Genomic DNA, 20,535 nt, shown 5'->3' with positions numbered 1-20,535 from the left:
AAAGGATTTCAGGGAGGAGATTAGAAGGGATTTGGGATCTCATTTGAGGTCAACACCAATTCCTTAGTGGGTCTCGGTGTGTAGGGTACAAATCTGACTCATGAGGCTCCTTTCACTACTCTCGCTGTCCATCTTGATAGGTTCTTTTAATGGTCCGCTTTCATCTACTCTAGCTCTTTTGCGTTGACCAGATGTCGCTGAGTTTGGGAAGTATCGGATCTCTTAAATCACAGACAATGAAGAGAGGCTCTCTTTGTTGTACTCCGTCAGGGCTGAAGGTTGGACTCATGGTTCCTTCTCCTGTTCTGCTTCCGCTGTGTCTGCTAGGTCAAACTTATATCTTCTGTTTCAGGATGTCTGTTCCTGTCCACTTCTGTTCTCAGGTGGAGAAACATCTTCTGGAACAAGTCTTGGTTTGACTGGAGCACCGTCTCATCTTGTCAGATGGTCCTTCTGCCACCACAACCAAGATTCGGTCTTTCTCGACATCAGGATGTTTGTTGTAGCCACAGGCGTAAACTGTAAACTATATACAGGTGGTTTAATTGCAGGGTCTTCTTGACCTTTCAACTTTTACACTAAAATGTCTCTGACCAACACCAGCTGAACACAGTGAAATGATATTTGTGGGCAGTGACTGGACTACGGACACAGGATTAGTTGATAAAAATAGCAATTTAATTTTTATTTCTTCCATAAAAGTATTGCCACGTAGCATTATACATTTCCAGAAAATAAATAAATTTAATATCTTGTGTACAAAATATCCGTTTCTAAAATCTAACTAATCTATTAGAACACAGGCAACAACCATCCATGTGTTTGCAGTTATCGCCTTTCTGCCATCGCCAGTCAATTGAGGGGAAATATAACTTTATTTTTTTACAATAAAGGGTCTTTGAATACACCTTAAATATATTTTCTTATCTTGGTTACAAAGAGGCAACCATACAGTAACATATGATTGATTAAGTATAATACAAATACACATACTGCATTCATAGACATACTGTACACCAATAATTGTCATTTGTCTGTGACATCATTACAGAGGGAAAATGTTGCTCCCTTCGAAGTTTAATCATTCCATTGCTGTATACCAGAGGTCTCAAACTTGCCCACATGTGGCCCCCCAATCAATTTCATACAGCCCCGCCACTTAAAATAATGTCTTTTATATATTCATTTTCATATCATATGGAATATTGTGATATACTATTGACTTTTTTCCACATGACCGCCCCCCTGCTGGCCCCCAGGTCACCTGAGTTTGAGACCCCTGCTGTATACTTCATCATCATTCTCTGTCCAAAATAGACTTACATGGTATAACCACACATAATGTGACAGTGGGAGTGAATCCGTGAGCTGTAACATTCACACAGTGACATTTGTGCGGCCATTACTGTGAGACTTATGGACCAAGAATCTTATTGAAACACCACATTTATTCATTTTTTAATGCAAACTGTAAAATTTTGCTTCACAAGTCATTCCTGTTCCTCCCAGATGGTCGATACTCTCTGTTCTCTATACTGTATGATGATTTTTTACTAAATCCTTCCTACACATTTCACCCACACATATTTATTCTTCATGTCCTGACCAACTATAATCACCTAAACATTACCTTAATCTTCCTTCATCATGATCACCATCAATAACATTGTGTCACGATGTGTACGACTCTGACTTAACGTCAAACAAATAATACGGACATGCAATTAAGAGTAAAAGTACCACAGTGAGGTTGTTTTTTGGGTTTTTTTTAGTGGCTGGAATAAGCTTTACCTGTTTTGCTAAGCTAGCATACTGTTGCTAATTTAGGAATGCTGATAGCAACGCTGCCTGGTCAGCTTTGTTTCAATTACCTGGTGATGCACAGTAAGTGTACATTTTATAATACATCCTTCACCTTTGCTGAATTCAACCTCCACACAACAGGTGCAACTACTTTAGCTTTAGCTTCTTTAGCAACTAGCCTTTTCCCTACTCATGGCCTCGATCGCATCAGGTCAGTAACTTCACCAGTGATTTGGCTAAGTTTTACTTAAACAAATGGTGCTTCTTTTCCATTAAATCCATAAAAACCTGGGAAAACCAAAACAGTTGAGCTGACACAACTTATAAGTCCAGTGTGTAAAATGAAGGTGAAGTTAAAGTTACAGAAATTGAAGATGAATACTATTGATACTTAATGTTCTTATTATGAGCCTGTAGTGAGTGTATAAGCATAATTCACCATTATCTGTACGTGTAGGTTAATACACTAAAATGTGGGTTGTGTTGTAAATATGGTTGCCAAGTGACCATGGTCCCTTTAAATTGCTGCGGACTTGGGTGACAAGGGGGTTACGTGGTGATGGTAAATGCCATCTTTATTCTGGGCACTCATTCATAAAAATAAATGACTTTTGCATCTGCATAGTCAATTCCTCGCTGGTGACCCCGACTTTCGTCTGCTGGACGTATCCAGAGACTCAACTATGTATGCGAATTACCTGATTGTTGTTTTCCAGCTCCAGCTACGCGGCAATTTTGGATCACCGTGTTTTTACAGTAGCCCACAATGGACAAATTAAAGATATTTTGAATTTCGATGCTAACTCTACAACACACTTGGCAGGGACACTTGTAACATCCTGGTTATGAGAAGTAAATTCTGATGGTCACTTTTATAGTTTTGCCTGGTGTAAAATAAAGAATAGTTGGCAGGCAGGACGGAAGGAGGGAACTGTTCAGCTCTTAAACATTTGTGTGTGATAAAAATATAGAAATAAATACTTGTAAGGAGGCAAAACTCCATGGGGAGTTTTTGATTATGCTGCCTGGGCTTAATAACACTTTAAATTGTAAGCTGTGGAATAAAGACATGACAACAGTTTGGCTTTAGGTTTAAAGTTCATTCCACCAACACTCTTGCTCTTGCCCAGTGATGTCATAGAAGAGAAGTCTGTATACGTTACAAACTCGGCTGTTTTCTTCCAATAACAGTCCGATGTGTAGTCTCTCGTGTTGCTTCTTGTTGGGTCTCTGACGTGAAGCGTGCATGCCCGCAGCAGCACATTGCACACTTTTTTTGGGGCAAAAGAAAAATGGATTTGTCAAAGCGACAGTGATGTCATCACTCCAGGCGAAGTTGTGTACCCCTTCACTGACGAGGATTCCGCGGCTCATGCTGCGCTCCCCTTCTTAAATAGATCCAACCTCAGATAAGAATGTATCTAATATATTGATCATACATCAGTTTAGTCTATGAATGAAGCCTATGAACCCACAGCCTCAGAGAAGAGAAAAGTTGGGTTTCCTGAGTGACAGGACCCCGTCTTCCAACAGCTCAGGGGAGACAATGATTTTATCCCGAATCAGTATGGACAGGGCCTTTTTTCCCCCTCACTGGCCTCTCCTCAGCTTTCAGGCCGTAAGTCTTTCTTCCTGCCTTTCTTCCAATGGGAAACTCCACAGTCTGCAAAGGTGACAAGAAGAAAATCACAGTTAAGCGTTTATATATATATATATATATATATATATATATATATATATTGTACGGTGTTTGATACCTGGGGTGTTTCTCTTTCCGGTCTCCTGTAAAGTGTGACTCTAATTTTAACAGTGCTGTGTGTGGATGTTGGAGCTGTTAATTTCCCCGAGGGAACCTCCCAAAGGGATTAATAAAGTCGTGTGTCTGTCTGTCTGTCAGTCTTATATCACGCATATGATGGATTACTTCCTAGAGATGTACTTCTGTGTTTTTACAGCCAGGATATTTGGTATCATCCATGGGACTTGACCTAAGCACAAGTGAGATTTCACCTCTTTTGTGAGCGGTCACATGCTAAATAGTTGCAGCTGCCGTTTAGAGAGTGTTGGACATGTCATACGCACTTACACAAGCTGGTGCAGCCAATACTGACACAATACTGCTATAAAATGTGTGAATGATTATAAATAATACAAATACAAGGGCCAAATTTAGCCAAGCTAGCACTGAATTGGGCTGGATTTGGCCCCAGGGCCTTTTATTGGTACATATTGCATTTTCATTTGTTTTATATACAGTATAATTATATATTATATAATATATAATTATATATATAGTAATTATACATCATATATAATTACTATATTATACTACTATAATATTTGGTACTTTCTTTCTTGTAACTGTATATCTCTTTTTCTGGCATGGAGCAACTGTGTGTTCACATCATTTCCACCAGAATTGATAAAGTATTTAGACTCTGATGTTGCTCACGTTTTGTCCACAAACCTTGACAATTAATTGAGTAATTGATTAACAATCGATTCATCGACATGGTTGTCACAGATGGGGTCCACCTCAGGGTTAATTCCAGGACGTTTTCTTCTGGTAATATGAGTATTTACTACTTTGACCCTTGTAAATGCACGTGTCATAATGTCAAGGAAGGACGAATCCTGCTGAGGGCAAGTGTCATCTGATCTCAGGTTAGAATAGGTCTTATGCTGTGATCACACCAAATATCCATCACGCCGTGGAATCCTTTTGTACATTTTGTGACGATGGTTTCTTCTCTGCAGATATTTCCACAAAAGATAAAGTGTCACACAGCTCAGAGTGTCCGACGCAAATATAACTTCTGTGCATTGATTTTATAAGTAAATGAATAAGTAAATGCTCAAGCGAGCACGTTTTAACCATTCGAAATACACGAGGGAGAATATTGAGGGCGACTTCATAACTTATGAAATTGAAACTAACTGATTGCTGAAATTAGCAATTGGTAGACGGCGCTATGAAAAACAGGCGCTGTAGGGGACATGTATTTAGTTTAGGAAATTAAATTAGGACCAGAACGAAATCGTATTAAGTCCTCTCTAGTCTATCAACTAAACTGTCTGTGTCCATAGAGAGAGCGCCTTCAGGCTCAAAAGGTTTAAAAAATATTAAATAATTGAGCTTAAAAATGAGAAAGAGCTGCTCCTGATCTGACGTGCATACAGGTGCATGTGTCCCATGCCGTCAACTGATTCCAAATGACTCACAAGAGAAGCATTAAGAGGATTATTGGATTGAAGGAAATGTCATCACTCCACTTAATATGGACAGACGCAAAGTGAATGAAGAATGTTCTGCCAAAGTAAAGAGTTAGTCAATCTGTCACACAACACCGCAACAATTTGCTGGTGAGGAAATTCGTGGAAAGGAGATTTCATGTTTTATTTATATTCAACTTTGCTGCGAGCGGAAGAAAAGCCAGAAACCGATTAGTTTATCTTACAATAAAGCAGACAATCCACATTTGATTTGGCAGAGATGTTCACACCGGATACCCCCCCGGAGCAACCCTCCCATTTGTCATTGGGATCGGCACAAGGAGTAAACTGGATGTGGCCTCCCTGTGACATGGGGTCAATTGAGAGTGTCCAGTTAACAATGAGCAATGGGAATTGGGGACCCAGCCTTTGACCTGGCAAGAACTGGAACCAGCGAGAACTTGGCTCACAAGCCAAGTTCTCTTTCTGCTTGGCTGTGGGCCATTTTCACGTCCAATACCAATACTGACATCACAACCTTGAGTATCTGCCAATTTTAAGCCATTTTAAGCTATTTCAAACACATAATTCTCCAACAAATATTCTGCTCCCATTAAGAAGAAATAAGCGGCCCACAACATGACTCACGCTTAAAAAAACACGCTCAAAACACTGTTGCACAGTAAAGCACAAGAGCTACAGAATTCTCATCTCTCCAATATTTGATACAGTGGTTTTGACCATTATTGGGCCAACACCGAAGTATAGCATTGGCTCATCCCCATTAAAATATGTTTTAGTTCAAATCAAACAGTAGAAACAATTACATGAATGCCATACATGGATACCATCTCCAGTGTGCGTCATATATAATACATACATAAATACTTCATAGACAGTTTTCTTTTGCTTCAATGTATTACATTATCAATAGTCAACCCATGTACAGAAAAAGAAAAAAAAACAATAACACAAAACAAAAATAAAAAAACCCCTAATGTAACATGTAACCCTAATTGCTGGCCTCTCCCCAACTGAAAGGCTGCACCCTCCCTCCCTCCCTCCTAAGCCATTATGAAGAAACCTGTTCAACATCTTACCTATCAGGGCTGAGGCCCCATAAGAACCTTCTGTACCAACAATTTGGCTTAACAGCTGTAACAGTTCAAGTCAAGGAGACCTGTTCATTGTTTGTGCATTAGTGTCTGTATTCATATCCTGTGGCGATTTTGGTCTGGAAATTCTGGTGGGGCCATGCAGGAAAATCTTATAATGCAATCCAGAAATACCACATATAACTCGCATACCCTCACAACAAAAACACAGTTGCAAGTGAGAGAGAGGGGACCACAGCACCTTTGAAACAAAATTGCAGCTGAATAATGCCCTGGCATGAACGGCGCACACCCCCTATACAAAGCCCCCTATACAATGTGGCAGCATTAATTTCAAAAAATGCAGCCACATTATTTGTCCCAGATGTTTAAAGCCACTTACTTTTACAACCTGACAGTGTTTACGCTGTGTATTATGGCCACGGTAGTAGACTTCCAGCACACACCGACATTAGCAAAAAGGTAGGGTTACTGACAGGAAATGGGATGTGTTCCCCCACCTGTGTATCTGCACTGATATGCCGTCACTGATGCTAAACTCTACTGCTCTCCAGATATATGCCAGGTGCCACCATTCCCAGGTCTGACCAAGATTCTACAAAACCACATGACCCCAATCCTGAATTGTCTCTTCCAGGCATATTTAAGAAAAAAAGATTTAAACTATGAGTCTTGCTCTAAGGTACAGTTCATAGCAGAGATGTCAACGTTTTATGAGCTCACTCACAGCTTTAGATCCTCAAATGAGGCTCTTCCGTCAACAGGTGATTATGCTTTTGCCACTAGGGGCCTCTGGTTTATGGAACTTCTCCCTGAGGAGGCGAGTGATGGCACGTTCAGTTAATGTTTTATTATCTTTGGTGTTTTATTTACTGCTTCCTCATTCTCGGTTCCTCTTCTATTGTCTGAGAAACACCTGAGAACGCCTGCAGCCATGGCGGGACCTCTTAAACCTGTCTTTATCTGATCATTTATTGCTTCTCATTACTTTTATTTGGTTTTTATATGAACAAGGAACGGGGTCTGGACAGTTAGAGTAGGTGCAGTGCAGACCATATTCATATTCAGACAGTTTTACAATCCCTTTTTTCCCCAGTACTTGTCTCCTTTTAAAGTCACACTGTAAAATAAAAGTCAATGTCTCCATGTTGTGGATTGAGTTAATATTTATAAGGGGGAGAGGATCTGGCTGAAGCCTTTTTTTTTACTAGCAACCATGGATATCTGCAGCAAATATTCGTCTCTCTTACTGAGGGTTTTCAGGGAGTTTTCCCAAGATACACGAAGATGAATGAAAAATCTAACACTATATCCAAAGGTTTTCAAAATGAATTGTTTATCTTCTTTCCAGAAGGGTTTCAAAGTGCCAAAAAAACACATGAAATGAGTCCGCAGAGAGATAACTTCACTTCACTCCAGCAAGAGAACTGTGAAACAGCCATTTTTGATTTCTGATTCGGAGAAATAAAAATAGAGTCAAATTCTCCCAGCAGAAATCTCTCCGTACTAAACCGTTCTTAAACTTGTAACCAAACTTTCCCAGCGCTGTCTAATGGAGTATGTTGAATTCTTACTCATGGCCATAAAGCTTTTGTAATGTTTGCCAATGATGCCTGTCCTCTGGACTTTTAGGGTGATTTCTTTGTTTGTATGATGTTTGCTTTCATGTGATGTACTCTTTCCTCCCGTATCTTTATTTGTTCTTACTTGCTTTTTTGCTCCCGTCTCCGTTATACGAGATAAACGAGCCGCTGTCTAATGTAATGCAATAAATTTAGGAGACATAATCACGTGAAATGGATTTTCGTTTTCAGAGCAGTTATGTAGCCGAGCCTGCCTCTTTAACATGAAAAACAAATTATAAGTGTTTGTTATTAGCAATGACTTCATCTCTGTTCTACTCACAGTTCTGTTGTGCTTCTTCGCCGGTGAAGCAGCCGCTGAAGAGGCAGAACATGGTTTGGCACAAGTTGTCCAGGAGGGACTTCGGAGACGCGAGTCTCCAGCTGGACTCTGGGACTCTGTCAGGCTCTTCTGTTAAATAGTCCCAGATGTCCTGGATGGTCTCTGGGAGCTCTTGCTGAAACACCTAGACACACATGGATTTTTTTACTATCACAGTGATAAAAAGAAAACGCTTTGGTGAACATGGCTGCAAGACTCCCAGGAGATTTTCGGGGGTGATGACAGGTCGTGAGCAAAACCAGAGCTACAAGCACGCACCAGGTGATTCGGGTGAAGATATGAGGGGATACGAGGACCCAAAGAGGCACGCAAAAATAGTGTACCGAATCAGAGAATGATTGAAGGCGATGTTGAAAGGTGCACAACCAGAACAGACAATTTAGATAAGGATCAAATGTGAGTCGTCTGATCGGACTGTCAGTGTTGACAGTAAACCCTCTGTCTTCTCTAACCACAGTCCCTGAGGGATAATAACTGATGATGACTGACATCCCTGTAGAATGTCTAATCCTCTGCACGATGTCTGGCATCTATAAACTTGTCTTCAAGGTGTATACATATATATATATATATATATATATATATACATATATACATATGTACATATATATACCTGTGTCATAAATGCTTAAAGGCGACATAGAATGCTTGTATCACACATATATGTTAGTTATGGAGGTCTACTTACATATATTAACTTGTTTTCATGGTTAAAAACCTCCTAATCGCCGCGCTGTTTCAGAGCAAAACCACACCCCCAGAACCAGGACTGTGTTGTGATTGGCCAGCCAACGAGAGCTTTCCTACTGTACTGTGATTGGCCAGGTACCTGGAAGTGACGTAATAGATAGGCCAGCTCTCAGATACACAGCTCCCCCTCTGGCACGGTGGATGCTCTGCATCTCAGCAGCTACAACGAGAGTAGTTCTTCTTCTTCTGCGGTTGAATGTACGCAACCGGATGTGCCCTGACTAGTGCCCGCACCAGGAGGCGCTACGGTGGTGAGAGGAGTGGTGAGGATTTTTGATGACGACATCAAACTACGGAAGTGCCGATCCACTTCGCAGAGCCCAGGAAAACAATACAACACTATTTTCTCAGCAGTGGCTGAACTGTTTGTTCTGAAGCTTTAGGGTTTCATAAACGAGGTAATGACGCAGATACACAAACAAACACAGCGTTAATTGGAGCTTCCGGTCTATGTCGCCTTTAATACTAGAGCTGCAATGATTATTCAACACTTTAGATCATCGATTTATCATTTTGAGAGTTTTTTGTTTTTTTTTCAATAAATAAAACAAGCTTTCTGATTTTTCAGCTTCTTACGTGTGAATATTTTCTGGTTTCTTTGCCTCATACAACAAAGAAATCATTAAAACAGAATCATTTTGGTCAATTACTTTCATAATCTATAAATATGTCGACTACTTTTGCAATGAAGACTCAGAAATGTTGAAAAATGGTGACCTGAAATTTCCAGAAATCGAAATCAAAATAGTTGCAGCCCTAATTGGATTTAGTTCCAAATGAAACTCGTAATGCGACACTTTTTGATTGCAATATAACAAGTAATGTAATTTATTACTTTTGATACCAAGTAATAAGTTGATCATTGCTACATTTGAGGAGTAATGGATAATAAGTAGCTTATTACTGCCAATATCCCTCTTCCACAGGTCACAGAATGATGAATGATCCCTGATTTGTTTTCACCCTTTTATAAATGGATAATTAATAGAATATGTCTCCTAAAGTTAGGAGCATTCATTTCCTATACCGAATAACAGAATCAATGTCCTGCAAAATATCTCTACACTCACTGAGGGAAAAATGCATTTTCTTATTTTTTGAATTGCTTCATTTGAAGAGGCAGTGGAAAAAAAACCAGCTGTGGTGCAGAAGCGTGACCCCTGTTTTACCTCGGCTGGATGCGACTGCACAAAGACTCCCTCTGCGTCCCTGAAGCGTCGCTCCAGCTCAGCCGTGTACGGACGCGAAGGGTGTCTCTCTGGCATAACCCGGATGATCTGAAACGGCAAGTCTTTAGGTTAAACTACGACAAAAACAAACGTTTGTTACATTCATACCTGTTTTCACGAAAGAAATCACTGATAATTAAATGCAAAAAAAATGAACCGACAAATCCACTTTTTATCCAACTTTACATATTGAAATTTTAATTTTTCGTTGATTACATTACAACCTTTTTGTGATGGCAAGGCAACTTTATTTGTATGGCACTATTCATACACAGGGCATAGAAATACATTAAGAAAAATGACATTAAATGACATTAATCAAAATCAAAATAAAAGCTAGAAATTGAAATTGCATTACAATCAACATTAAAATTCATAAAAACTCAAACAAACGTGGAACGCGGCGGGGTATCTGTAACTTTGTAATTTTGACGTCACGTAAAAAAAGAAAGTTTGTGTTATTTAATATTTATGGAAATAAATCAGCCAAAAGGAGGCGACCAAACGTGAGAGCTGTCACGAGTGAAACACCGATGACGGATGAACATTGTCAAAGTTACACACTGCAGCTTTAAGGGTCAAAGAAAATAAACTTAAAATATGTACCTAACTACATGGCCTACAGCTACTGACCACTCCCACCAGCTGCAAGTCAGCTGTTTTCCATGGCAGGAAGAGAAGCCAGCTCCCAACAGCAGCATGCGGGGCCTCACTCTCATGCTGAGAGATTGTGGAGGTGAAATCTGGGCCTCATTTTCAGGCTAACATAATTATGTCAAGTAGATGAACGTCAGTCACAGAAACGGTGAGTTGAAGCCTTATTTATGTTCATGCAGACCACAGGACACCCTGCGAGCACCTGTTTATGGTCTGCGTATGATTGGGCATCATCTGGATGGACAAAATATCGTCTGCATATTGTGGTAACATTGGAATAAAAAAGAGTGAATAACTTAATCTTAATATTTAAGTGTTTGCTTCACGTAACTTCTTCCCTGTGTTGCAGAGAGCAGAGCGAGAGTGAAAATGAGATTTTTTACAAGCATCGATGAATGCATCACAGCGGAGCAGAAGCATAGCTGCGAGTCACAGAGGAGACGATAGAGACGTGCTGTTCTGACAACACAGCGGCGCAGTGTCCACACCATCAGTCTTGTACCCAAACCTACGCCCTTGCTTACAAAAACAATCCGAACCATTTATTGGCGAAAACAAGCACTTTGTATGAAGATAACTCAGAGTAGCGCGATCTGCTGGATTAATTATGAAACCTTTTATAAGTACTATTCACAAACACATTTATGGCCGCATGTTTGAGACCTAGACCGCTCTAATAGGAATCCTCTCGGACAGCGATTCTCAAACTATTTTAATAAAATAAAATAATAATTACAGTCACCTTATCTCTCGCTCCATCTTAATCTAATTCCACTATACCAGTGTGTGAAGAGGAGGAGGATGAGAGAATAAAGAGTAGAGCTGCAACTAACAGTTGTTCTCATTATTGATTAATCTGTCGAGTTTGGACTGTAAAATTATGATCAGTGTTTACGAAAACCTGGACACGAGGTTCTCAAATGTCTTATTTTGGCCACAAACCAAATGTAATTCAGTTTTAATGACTTCTTTCTTATATGCAGCAAAGAAACCAGAACATATTCACAAAGCTTGTTTTAATTATTGAAAAATAATCGATTCATTGTTGCAGCCCTACTTGTAAAGTCATTTAACCCAGTAGTGAATGCTAATTAGAAACATTCTCGTTGGTCATAAACCTTTTTAAAACCAGGTTTAGCTGCAAATGAAATGCCTTTTTTTTTCATTTTTGACTTGACAGAAGCAAAGAGCGCTTTGTTTTTATTTATTACAGTGCTTATTTAATACATTTGAAAATTGATGGAAAAAATCCCGATAATTATTTTATCGCTGTGTTGGTTTTGTCGTCGAATGCACGCAGACACTGGAAAACCAACAAGCAATAAATGTGTTTTTTTAATTACAGTCAGATCCATTAAACTGACTCCAAACCACACCAAACAATAGATTAATAAATCTAATAGTTTAGTGTGACAACTGGTTCCTGCAAATCATAAAACTGATGAATTCATTTTCTCTTTATTTATCGATGGAACTAAGTTGGTGGTCAGAGAGTTAGTGCCAACACATGAACTGGTGGAGGAAAGGAGCCACGACGCTCACGGAGCCCTGAACAACAGTCAGTGTTTATGTCAAGTGAGCGTGAACTTTGATTTAAGGGAATTGCTGTCTTTGATGACTTGGAAACAGTGCCTACTTAATGCATGGGATTACTGGGGCCCAGGCCCTGAGGTTTTACTCCTCCCTGGCTTTGTCAGCAGCTTAGATTCATTTTTACCTGAAGGCAAAAGAAGAGGGTACTTCTCCATTTACCATACATTACCTCCTTGACAGGTAGTCGAGGCAATTCAAAAACTATGGACTGGGAATCCTGGAATCCTGTGTTGCTCCAACTTTCAGAATTGTAGATGTGTCTTAAGGCGTTTCAGTCAGAAAACTCGGATATTCTGACTTCTGGCTACAACTGGAAAGCCCCACTGAACCCAGCTCACAATTGGGAGAGAGGGAGCCAAACAACTATTCACACCTATGGTTAATTTAGAGCCTCCACTTAAGCTAACTCCACTTAAGCTTGAGTAACCACAGAAAACCTACAACACATGACTGCTTTTTGTCAGTTTTCCATTTGTTGGAGACGACTTCTTCCCCTGATTCAAAAAGCAAAGAGGAACCCAAGCAATAGCGCTAACTTCATGTGCAGCTAACACTGTTGTTGTTGATGATATGGCAGCGCACAGAACGTGACGCCATACTCTGCTGCTGGAAATATAAAGGCCTGTATGCTTCTGAACATCTCGCTTTTTTATGAGATCTCTCATTTTAGCTTTTATATTCTGTTGTTAGCTTTATATGTGAGCTGTTATTGTCTCTTCATCTCGACCAGGACTCTCTGGGAAAAAAAGATCTTGTTTCTCAATGGGAAACTTCTTGGCTAAAAAAAGAATAAAATATGACAATACAAAGCACATCCTTTAGCTGTTAGCCTTTTATGTTAGAACTGACAAGGTCTCTTAAATGAGAGGTGAAAAAGTCTTCAAGAAAAGTCCAAGATTCAATGACTTTTGGAAAATTATGACCTGGATGAAGGAGAATCTACATACACAGATCGAATCTCAATCACTGGAGATGCATCTACACCTCTCTGAACACCCGTACTTAACTTAACTCTTACCTTTTTTAACACACCCTGGTTGACCTGGAACCACAGCCTCTGGAGAAGCAGATCTTCCACACCTTTCACCTTTGACCTCTGAGAGAGAAGAGAGAAGCAGAGAACGAAGACTTCACATCAGTATTTCAGCGTATCATCAGAACACCCACCACTTAGCACTGAGGGGCATGTTGATGATTTATGTGCAATTGCTGTCAAGTGTCTGCGAAGGACTTTTGAGTGCTAATGAAAAATACCACCCTAGATATTTTCTCCACCATGTACTTCTGCAGGGAATGGACGAGAGCCAATAAATTAAGCTTTCTTTGAAGACAGCAAAGACAGTATCACGATGTTTACCATTCTGCTGATGTTTGACAGTCTGAAGACTTCCCTCTGATGAACCCTGATGGTGTAGTTAAAGGGGAAGTAGTGCTTCTGTAAAACAAAGCAGAAGAAAAAGCAACTCAGAGACAAATTGTAATGCAGTAACGTTCTATTATCTTTGCTTAAAGCGTGTTAGTCCGAGGAAATCCCCCCATGAAGTGTTACAGTGATGGTATCCACTGGCTGCCTTGCAGCAGCTCGCCTCAGCTGTTGTCTTTTCATCATGGCAAATGTAGTGCCCACTCTTCTGGCTCTTTTCTTTCTGTCTAATATCAGCGAACACGGGGAAGATTGCACTGTTTTAATCATTACTTGTTAACCAGAAAAAGTACCAGCTGAGATACCATCTTTTTCAAGTCCTGTCTCACCAGGTCAATGTATTGTACTGATGATGCCATTTTGCCTCACTTTGTTGTATTATTTAGTGCATATGACTGGTTGCTATCGCTTTATTCTTATCCTCCATGTTCTACACAAACCAGCCATTCTTAATTATTGTAATGAGCACTTTGTTTCTTCAGGATCTCTATTTGGGTCCTCACATCCACATCAATCTAATTTGCAAGGGGCTTGCCTTCAATCACAACCTACTAATGCTATGAATCTGACTCCTTTTAATGTAGCTGAGGTCCATAGGACTCTACAGCAATTGGATCTAAGTAAATCAGCCGGACCTGATCATCTCAAGCCTTTCTTTTGGAGGTCAGCTGCAGACTGTACATAGCAGAACGTTTTAGAAAAGTTGGTCAGTGAACAACTTAAATGCTTTTTAGATGCTCATTGTCTTCTCTCAAAATATCAATCAGGTTTTCATAAACAGCACAGTGCCTCAAGTTTCCATATTAAAGGACATTCCATGTTTGTGCTGCCATCTTGGCCAGGTCACTCTCGAAAAAAAGGTTTAAATAAATCATAATAAAAATCATTTGAAGAGGCAGGCAGGTACTGACAACATTTAACTGCGTACATGTAGCTCGAGCAGGGTTCCACAGCATGAGCAGCACAAACGGAAATAATCTGACGAGTGACTTGGAGAAAGAGATCTGGCATAAATCCTGCAGCCTCACATGGGGGCAATGAAAAGCAGGTGTGTTTGGAGGAGGGAAAGGCCAATTGTGGTTCTCTGCAGTTCCTGCTTTATTTTGGTGACTCACCTGTTCCCCACTTCCTGTTCCTGGTTTTTGGTAATTTTTCCCTCCATTTAACTGACCGCGCCCCCACTTCCTGTTGGTTTTCAACCAAAACATTCACCACATGTTTCCACCAGGTTGTCTTTGCTTTCTTTTGCATGCATGGCTCTCTCAGATTTGTTTGGATTCGGGACAGATCTTTAGCTGTTTAGTATTCTCTGCAACTTTTATATCGGTCTCCCTGTGTGCTAAGTTGTTAAATGCACAGCTGTTTTAGTTAGTAAGTAGTAAGTTAGTTTGTTAGTAAATTAATGTTATCCTATGTTATGCTAATGTAATCATTTCAAAATGCTGCCCAGGCTGAATGCGCCCCAGGTAAATGATATCTGGAGGGTGAGTGGCATATGTCAGGAGACAAAACCTGAGACTGACACCTTACAAATACTTCTGCTCTCAGAATGTCCACCTGTAAGTCACAAGCGTCTTGGATAACAGGTGAAACGTCTTCAAACCTCAGCTCAAGCGAGCCTAGTTGCCTACGGCTAACTACTGAAGACTTTGAACAGGCCAGCGTTCTCTCACCATGTACCGTCGCCTGTGGCTGAGACTGTCGTTGAGGGTCCTCAAGGGTGTGCACATGCTGGACGGCGTCAGGCTCGTCAGAATAGGTTCAATCAGACAGAGGCCTGAAGAGGGAAGAAAAAGAGCAACAGAGCATGACGTTAGCTGAAACTGTCGTTTTAGAGTTGATAGTTGAGAATTGACATTTGTGTGTTTCGCTCAAATACGACACAGCATAAACGTAGCTGTCACACAAGGTTTTCCTACTATGTGTGTATGTGTGCGCATATGTATTTTTATTCTATTTTTTTTCATCATACATAGCAACACTTATCATAGTGTTGCTATGGACCGCTCACCTGATGTGTCCCTAATAAAGTTTGAATTTAATTGAATTGTCTACAAAGTTGTCCATGACACCGCTCTGCTAACGTCCGCCTCCAGCACCAACCGTGACAAGGTGCTAATTTACAGAGTTATTACCATAAAAGAATAAGGTCACATTCCAATCAACCATTATCTACTTTATCCTGTGAGGGTCAACAGAAGGATGGAGCTAATCCCAGCTGAAATTGCTACAGTAGTGGAAGAACAAACATACAGAGACAAGCAACCATTCACATTCACACCTACAGGCAATTTAGAGTTAGAACAATGAACCTAATCTAAACTAGATATCTTTGAATTGTGGGAGGAAGCTGGAGAACCAGGAGAAACCAGGGAGAACATCCAAACTTGGCAAAACTAACATTTGATGCAATGGTGACAGTGTTGACCACTGTAGAGATTTCACATGATTCACTTGTTATTTCTATACATGCATTCTGTCAGTTAAGTACACAGCACTTGTCCATGGTGATCTATCACTGTTATATACTGTTTATATACAATTGACAAAATCGTAAGATTTATGCTTTTTAGTGTTTTCAGAATATTTCAGTTCTGTTTTCAGATAAAATGTAGTTAACTTTTCTAAATACTATGGAGTGTGTTACATGAATGTTAAAAGTTTGATTTTAGTCAGACAAAGACAATAATTCTGTTTTCTTAATGTCATGTAAACACATCAGTCTGACTAGAATCGACCTAGTCTGAGTCGGACTAACATACGTGGATGTTACGATTCATAGTCCGATTACTCCTGCATGTATACTCATAGTCGGACTGGAGTTGGACTCAGTGTTGTGTGCATGCCCCAAAATTTCCTCCCCAGTCTTTCACCCGAAAGTAGAAAGAGCCAACATATAAACTGCTGTAGTGACGCTGGAAAAGAACGACACAATGACGTCGACTAGAGCAACAGCTACCCGCTTTTGGACTACAACATATACAGAACCACCATCTCACCATCCATCTGAAAAGGTATTTTCAATGAGAATTAAATTAAATCTGCTCAGTAAGTTTGCATTTCTGAGCAGCTTACATTTCTCCTGCTTTCTGCTATCGTAGATGAGTAACTACCAGGCCTGACAAAAAAAACGAAAAACACTGCATCTGGTCAACTTCTGCAACTCATTTAAACTGTAACGCTGAGCCTCCTGCAGAGGCTATCATTACTGTCAGGAGATCACTAACAAGATACCTCTTGTGAGAGCCTCAAAAGAAAACAGATCGTTTTACACATCTGAACAAATGACCAGTGCACTTGTGTGTCTAGTGTTGTGTGTCTCAGTTTCACAGACTTAAGTGTCTGTAAGAACACACACACACACACACACACACACAGGTTCCAGATGACCAATAAGTGTTCAGCAAATCAGTCAAGCAAGACAATTTTTTGACAGTTTTGTTTCAGTGTGTCATTCAGGCACACTTCTTCCACAAGCCTTGAGCTTATTTCTGCAGACACTGTGTTGTCTGTTGTCGCTGATGTCTTTGGGTGTTTCTGTTTGGAGCTTTATCTGATTTTCCCCCTGACCCACTTTTAATCAGTCATCTTGCTGCTGTCGCCAATATTTACACGCCTCTAGTCTCAGGTTACTTCACTTCACTACCACTTCAGAGGGTCATAGGAGAGCCCCCATTCCCGCTGCTGCACCTCGACTTGAAATCCGGATCAAGGTCCACTTATGGGAGCCACAGGGGGAACCCAAACCACCCCCCTCCCCCCAACTGAGACAAAAAGACCGATTTTTTATCTTTGCATCTGCAGTCTACTTGCTCTCCCCGTGGCCGACAGTCAGCTGACCATAGCTCATAGTTCTCATTCATAATTAACAGCTGAAATGTTTTCACTTTGGTCTATTTTGAGCACATGTGACTTATGCAACTCTTAAGTAAGATGTTCTCCCTGCTTCACATCAGAGCAACCATTGGAACCTTCATAGCACTGGCCAGAGGACCCGTAAAAAAGTATCCATGACACATTTATGGACTTCTGAAACTCCTGCATGTTGAACTGGAACAAGAAAACATCTGCAAGTCTTAAAATACAATACACTATTGACCACTGCTAAAAGCAGAGAACCCCGACAGTGTAGACATGGTCTTCAGGGCTCTGTAACAAATACTGTATTAAGCCAACAGAATTTACGAACCGCATTATAATTTTGAAAGGGGCTATCTGTAAAATATTGCATGCCAAATTGCAACCACACAGGTATTCATTCATTCATTCAGGACATCATTCAGAATATTCAAACACAAAATACACTGAGAAAAGAAAATTGTTAAGTCTCTTTAAACTCATATGAGCAAGTTTTTTGCAGTTATTTTTGAGTGTTGGTTTCTTGCCGATTTTTCACATATGAAATGTGTGGTTCCTGTTGATGATGATACTCACATTCTAGCAGCAATATTATATAAAACTGACACCTCTCACAGTAGAGCAGCCCATGGCCAAGAGGAAAGAAAGAGTCTAGGCTGAATCTGATGACATGGAAAACTAAAATATTATATTTTTTAATTTCAGCTGCTCAATGTGGAGAAAGTGGACGCTACAACCACATTAAACTCTTTGTCCGTTTGAGGAAACAAAAATGCGACGTTTTAGTTGGAACTCTTCACCCTAACCCAATCAGGAACTAAGTCCGAAACATATTTGTGATGGGTGGAGCAGCAGCAGCGACGCACACACCATGAAAAACCCATCGAGATCGAAATCTCTTTTTCAAGAGTGACCTGGCCAAGAGGTCAGTCGCACACGTCATGGTTAATAGTACAGATTTAGGAGACATGTTACAAACAATAATTTTAGACAAAACACTAGTTTAACGGTTTACAAGTGCAGATGTTGAGGTCACAGTGATGATTTAAAAACACAAACACTGTTTAATGGTTTCTTGTCGTCCCTCTAGGCTCCAAGTGAAATCTGGTCAGACATTTTCCGATCAGTCTGGAGAGTGTTTCATACAGAGGGAGCGGCCATTTCTGTTCTAACACGGGGAACAGATATATGATAGAAGAAGAGCGTTTAAATTGTTAAAATTGTGTTTTCCATCGCACCTTGTTTCATCTCTTTCCTCTATATTCTCCTTTTCCCATCAGATTCATCTCTAAAAATGTCCATTAAAAAAATAAACCAAGGTTTCTGATGATAAAACTTTGTCATCCGTTCTGAATGAAGAATGATGTATGCAATGGTACTTACACCATACAAACCCTTGACGACATCAAGCCAAAAAGGCTCAGCAGTCAGTAGGACTTTCATATGGAGACTTTTCCTATTGAGTTTCTGGTCTGGTCGAGTCAGTTAAAGACTGAGAGGAAATAAAATGAAGTTGATTTAGTAGATTCAGTGGTTTGTTGTTCAACCTTACATGTGCAAATGACCCGCTGAAATGTATACTCATCAATTTGGATACAAAAACTGAATCAAGACCAGATGGTATCCAGATGTTTATTTTAAATACTAATCTTTGTGTCAATCTCCACCAGCTATTGGGTCAAGGCCTTTCACTCAAAGTCACACACTTCATGTACACACTCCGGGACAGTGTTGACATGAAATGAAATACACTCTCAATCCAACCAGTTTTCACTTAAAATCACATCAATTCTGCTCCGGATACACCTGTCTTCCACAATGTCCTCCAGCCAAAAAGCAGCGAGTGGACGGGAAAATCAGGGTAGTCGCGAGAATGGCTGACATGGAACCTACAAAATGCTAAGTGCCAAGCAAACCAAACATTTGGGGTTGGTTTTGTGGCCTCTTGTCTTTCGGTTAAGTGCTAGCAGTTAACCTAAGTAGCTTGAAGTTCAAGTATTGGCTTTTTCCAACAAAATGTAACATTCCTAAAATAGTATGGACAGCAGCGAACATACTAAGCACAATGGCTAATAAATCTAGGTTCTGACAAGCTAACCATGGAGGTTTGCATATGTACAGGCCTTAATGCATGTGGCTTTAAGACCACAGTGTGACTGAGGTAATGTGTTAACATGCTTGTTGTTAGAAGGTTTATTGTCGGGGTTCAGGTTTTAATATTAGCCCACAATGCATCTTGCCTTTACAAAGAAATGGAAAAAATCAACCAAGTCTACATTTAGAAGTAACCTTCTTGTTATTCTACCGATTCTGTATAGTTACTACTACTACTTACTACAGTATAGTAAGTAGTAGTAGTAACTATACAGATGCTAAAACCGAACCCTATATAAAAGTGCCTGTTGACTATAAATACTGCAGATTATTTCAGCAACTTATTAGTTGACTATCCACTTCTGATTAGTTGGTCACTTGAAAGTTGACAGACTACTGGTAGGAATATCTATACTTGATGTCAGTAACATCTAATTAAAGTAAAAAACCGTTGAGAACAGTAGATATAAATATGTGTCAACTGATTTTCTGTTGACGTGACACCGAGTCAACAATAAATTGGTTCCCAAAAAGAAAAGCTTCTACAGGCTCGAGTGTATTTCTGGCATGGCTCGGCACAGACTCCGTCTGACACGCTCACTGAATTAAAGCACAGGTTGTGATTTGGCTCACAGTCAGCAGCGTTGTCGCTAAATACACCAGACTCCTCCATTGCATACTGAGATTTTACAAATTTCCTTTGCTAAATGGAGATTAACACACGTTTATAGGATTTTACGTCTTTTAACATCTACAGCTTGGTTTGATTCCTGTGTCGGACGTCGCACTCATGACTCATCCAGTGAAAACACTCTCGGAAAAAAATACACTTGAA

General features: G+C 40.1%; 1 protein-coding gene across 4 annotated transcripts in view; it reads right to left on the bottom strand.

Annotated features, from left to right (window-relative positions):
* Window positions 1-656: 656 nt before the first annotated feature.
* il34 (interleukin 34) overlaps window positions 657-20,535 on the bottom strand; it is a 57,800-nt gene continuing 37,921 nt past the window's right edge. For all 4 annotated transcript variants that reach the window (XM_058645335.1, XM_058645336.1, XM_058645337.1 and 1 more), the window contains 6 exons: window positions 15,422-15,525; window positions 13,683-13,760; window positions 13,344-13,421; window positions 10,016-10,123; window positions 8,037-8,220; window positions 657-3,466 (listed from right to left, as the gene is read on the bottom strand). In XM_058645335.1, coding sequence (XP_058501318.1) covers window positions 3,408-3,466; window positions 8,037-8,220; window positions 10,016-10,123; window positions 13,344-13,421; window positions 13,683-13,760; window positions 15,422-15,525 — 611 coding nt within the window. In that variant the 3' untranslated portion in view covers window positions 657-3,407. The remainder of the gene's footprint in view (window positions 3,467-8,036; window positions 8,221-10,015; window positions 10,124-13,343; window positions 13,422-13,682; window positions 13,761-15,421; window positions 15,526-20,535) is intronic.

Source organism: Solea solea, chromosome 12 (assembly GCF_958295425.1).
Source record: "Solea solea chromosome 12, fSolSol10.1, whole genome shotgun sequence".
In the NCBI taxonomy this organism is placed as follows: domain Eukaryota; kingdom Metazoa; phylum Chordata; class Actinopteri; order Pleuronectiformes; family Soleidae; genus Solea; species Solea solea.
Note: the sequence above shows the minus strand (reverse complement) of the source record. Positions and strands in the feature narration are given on the sequence as shown.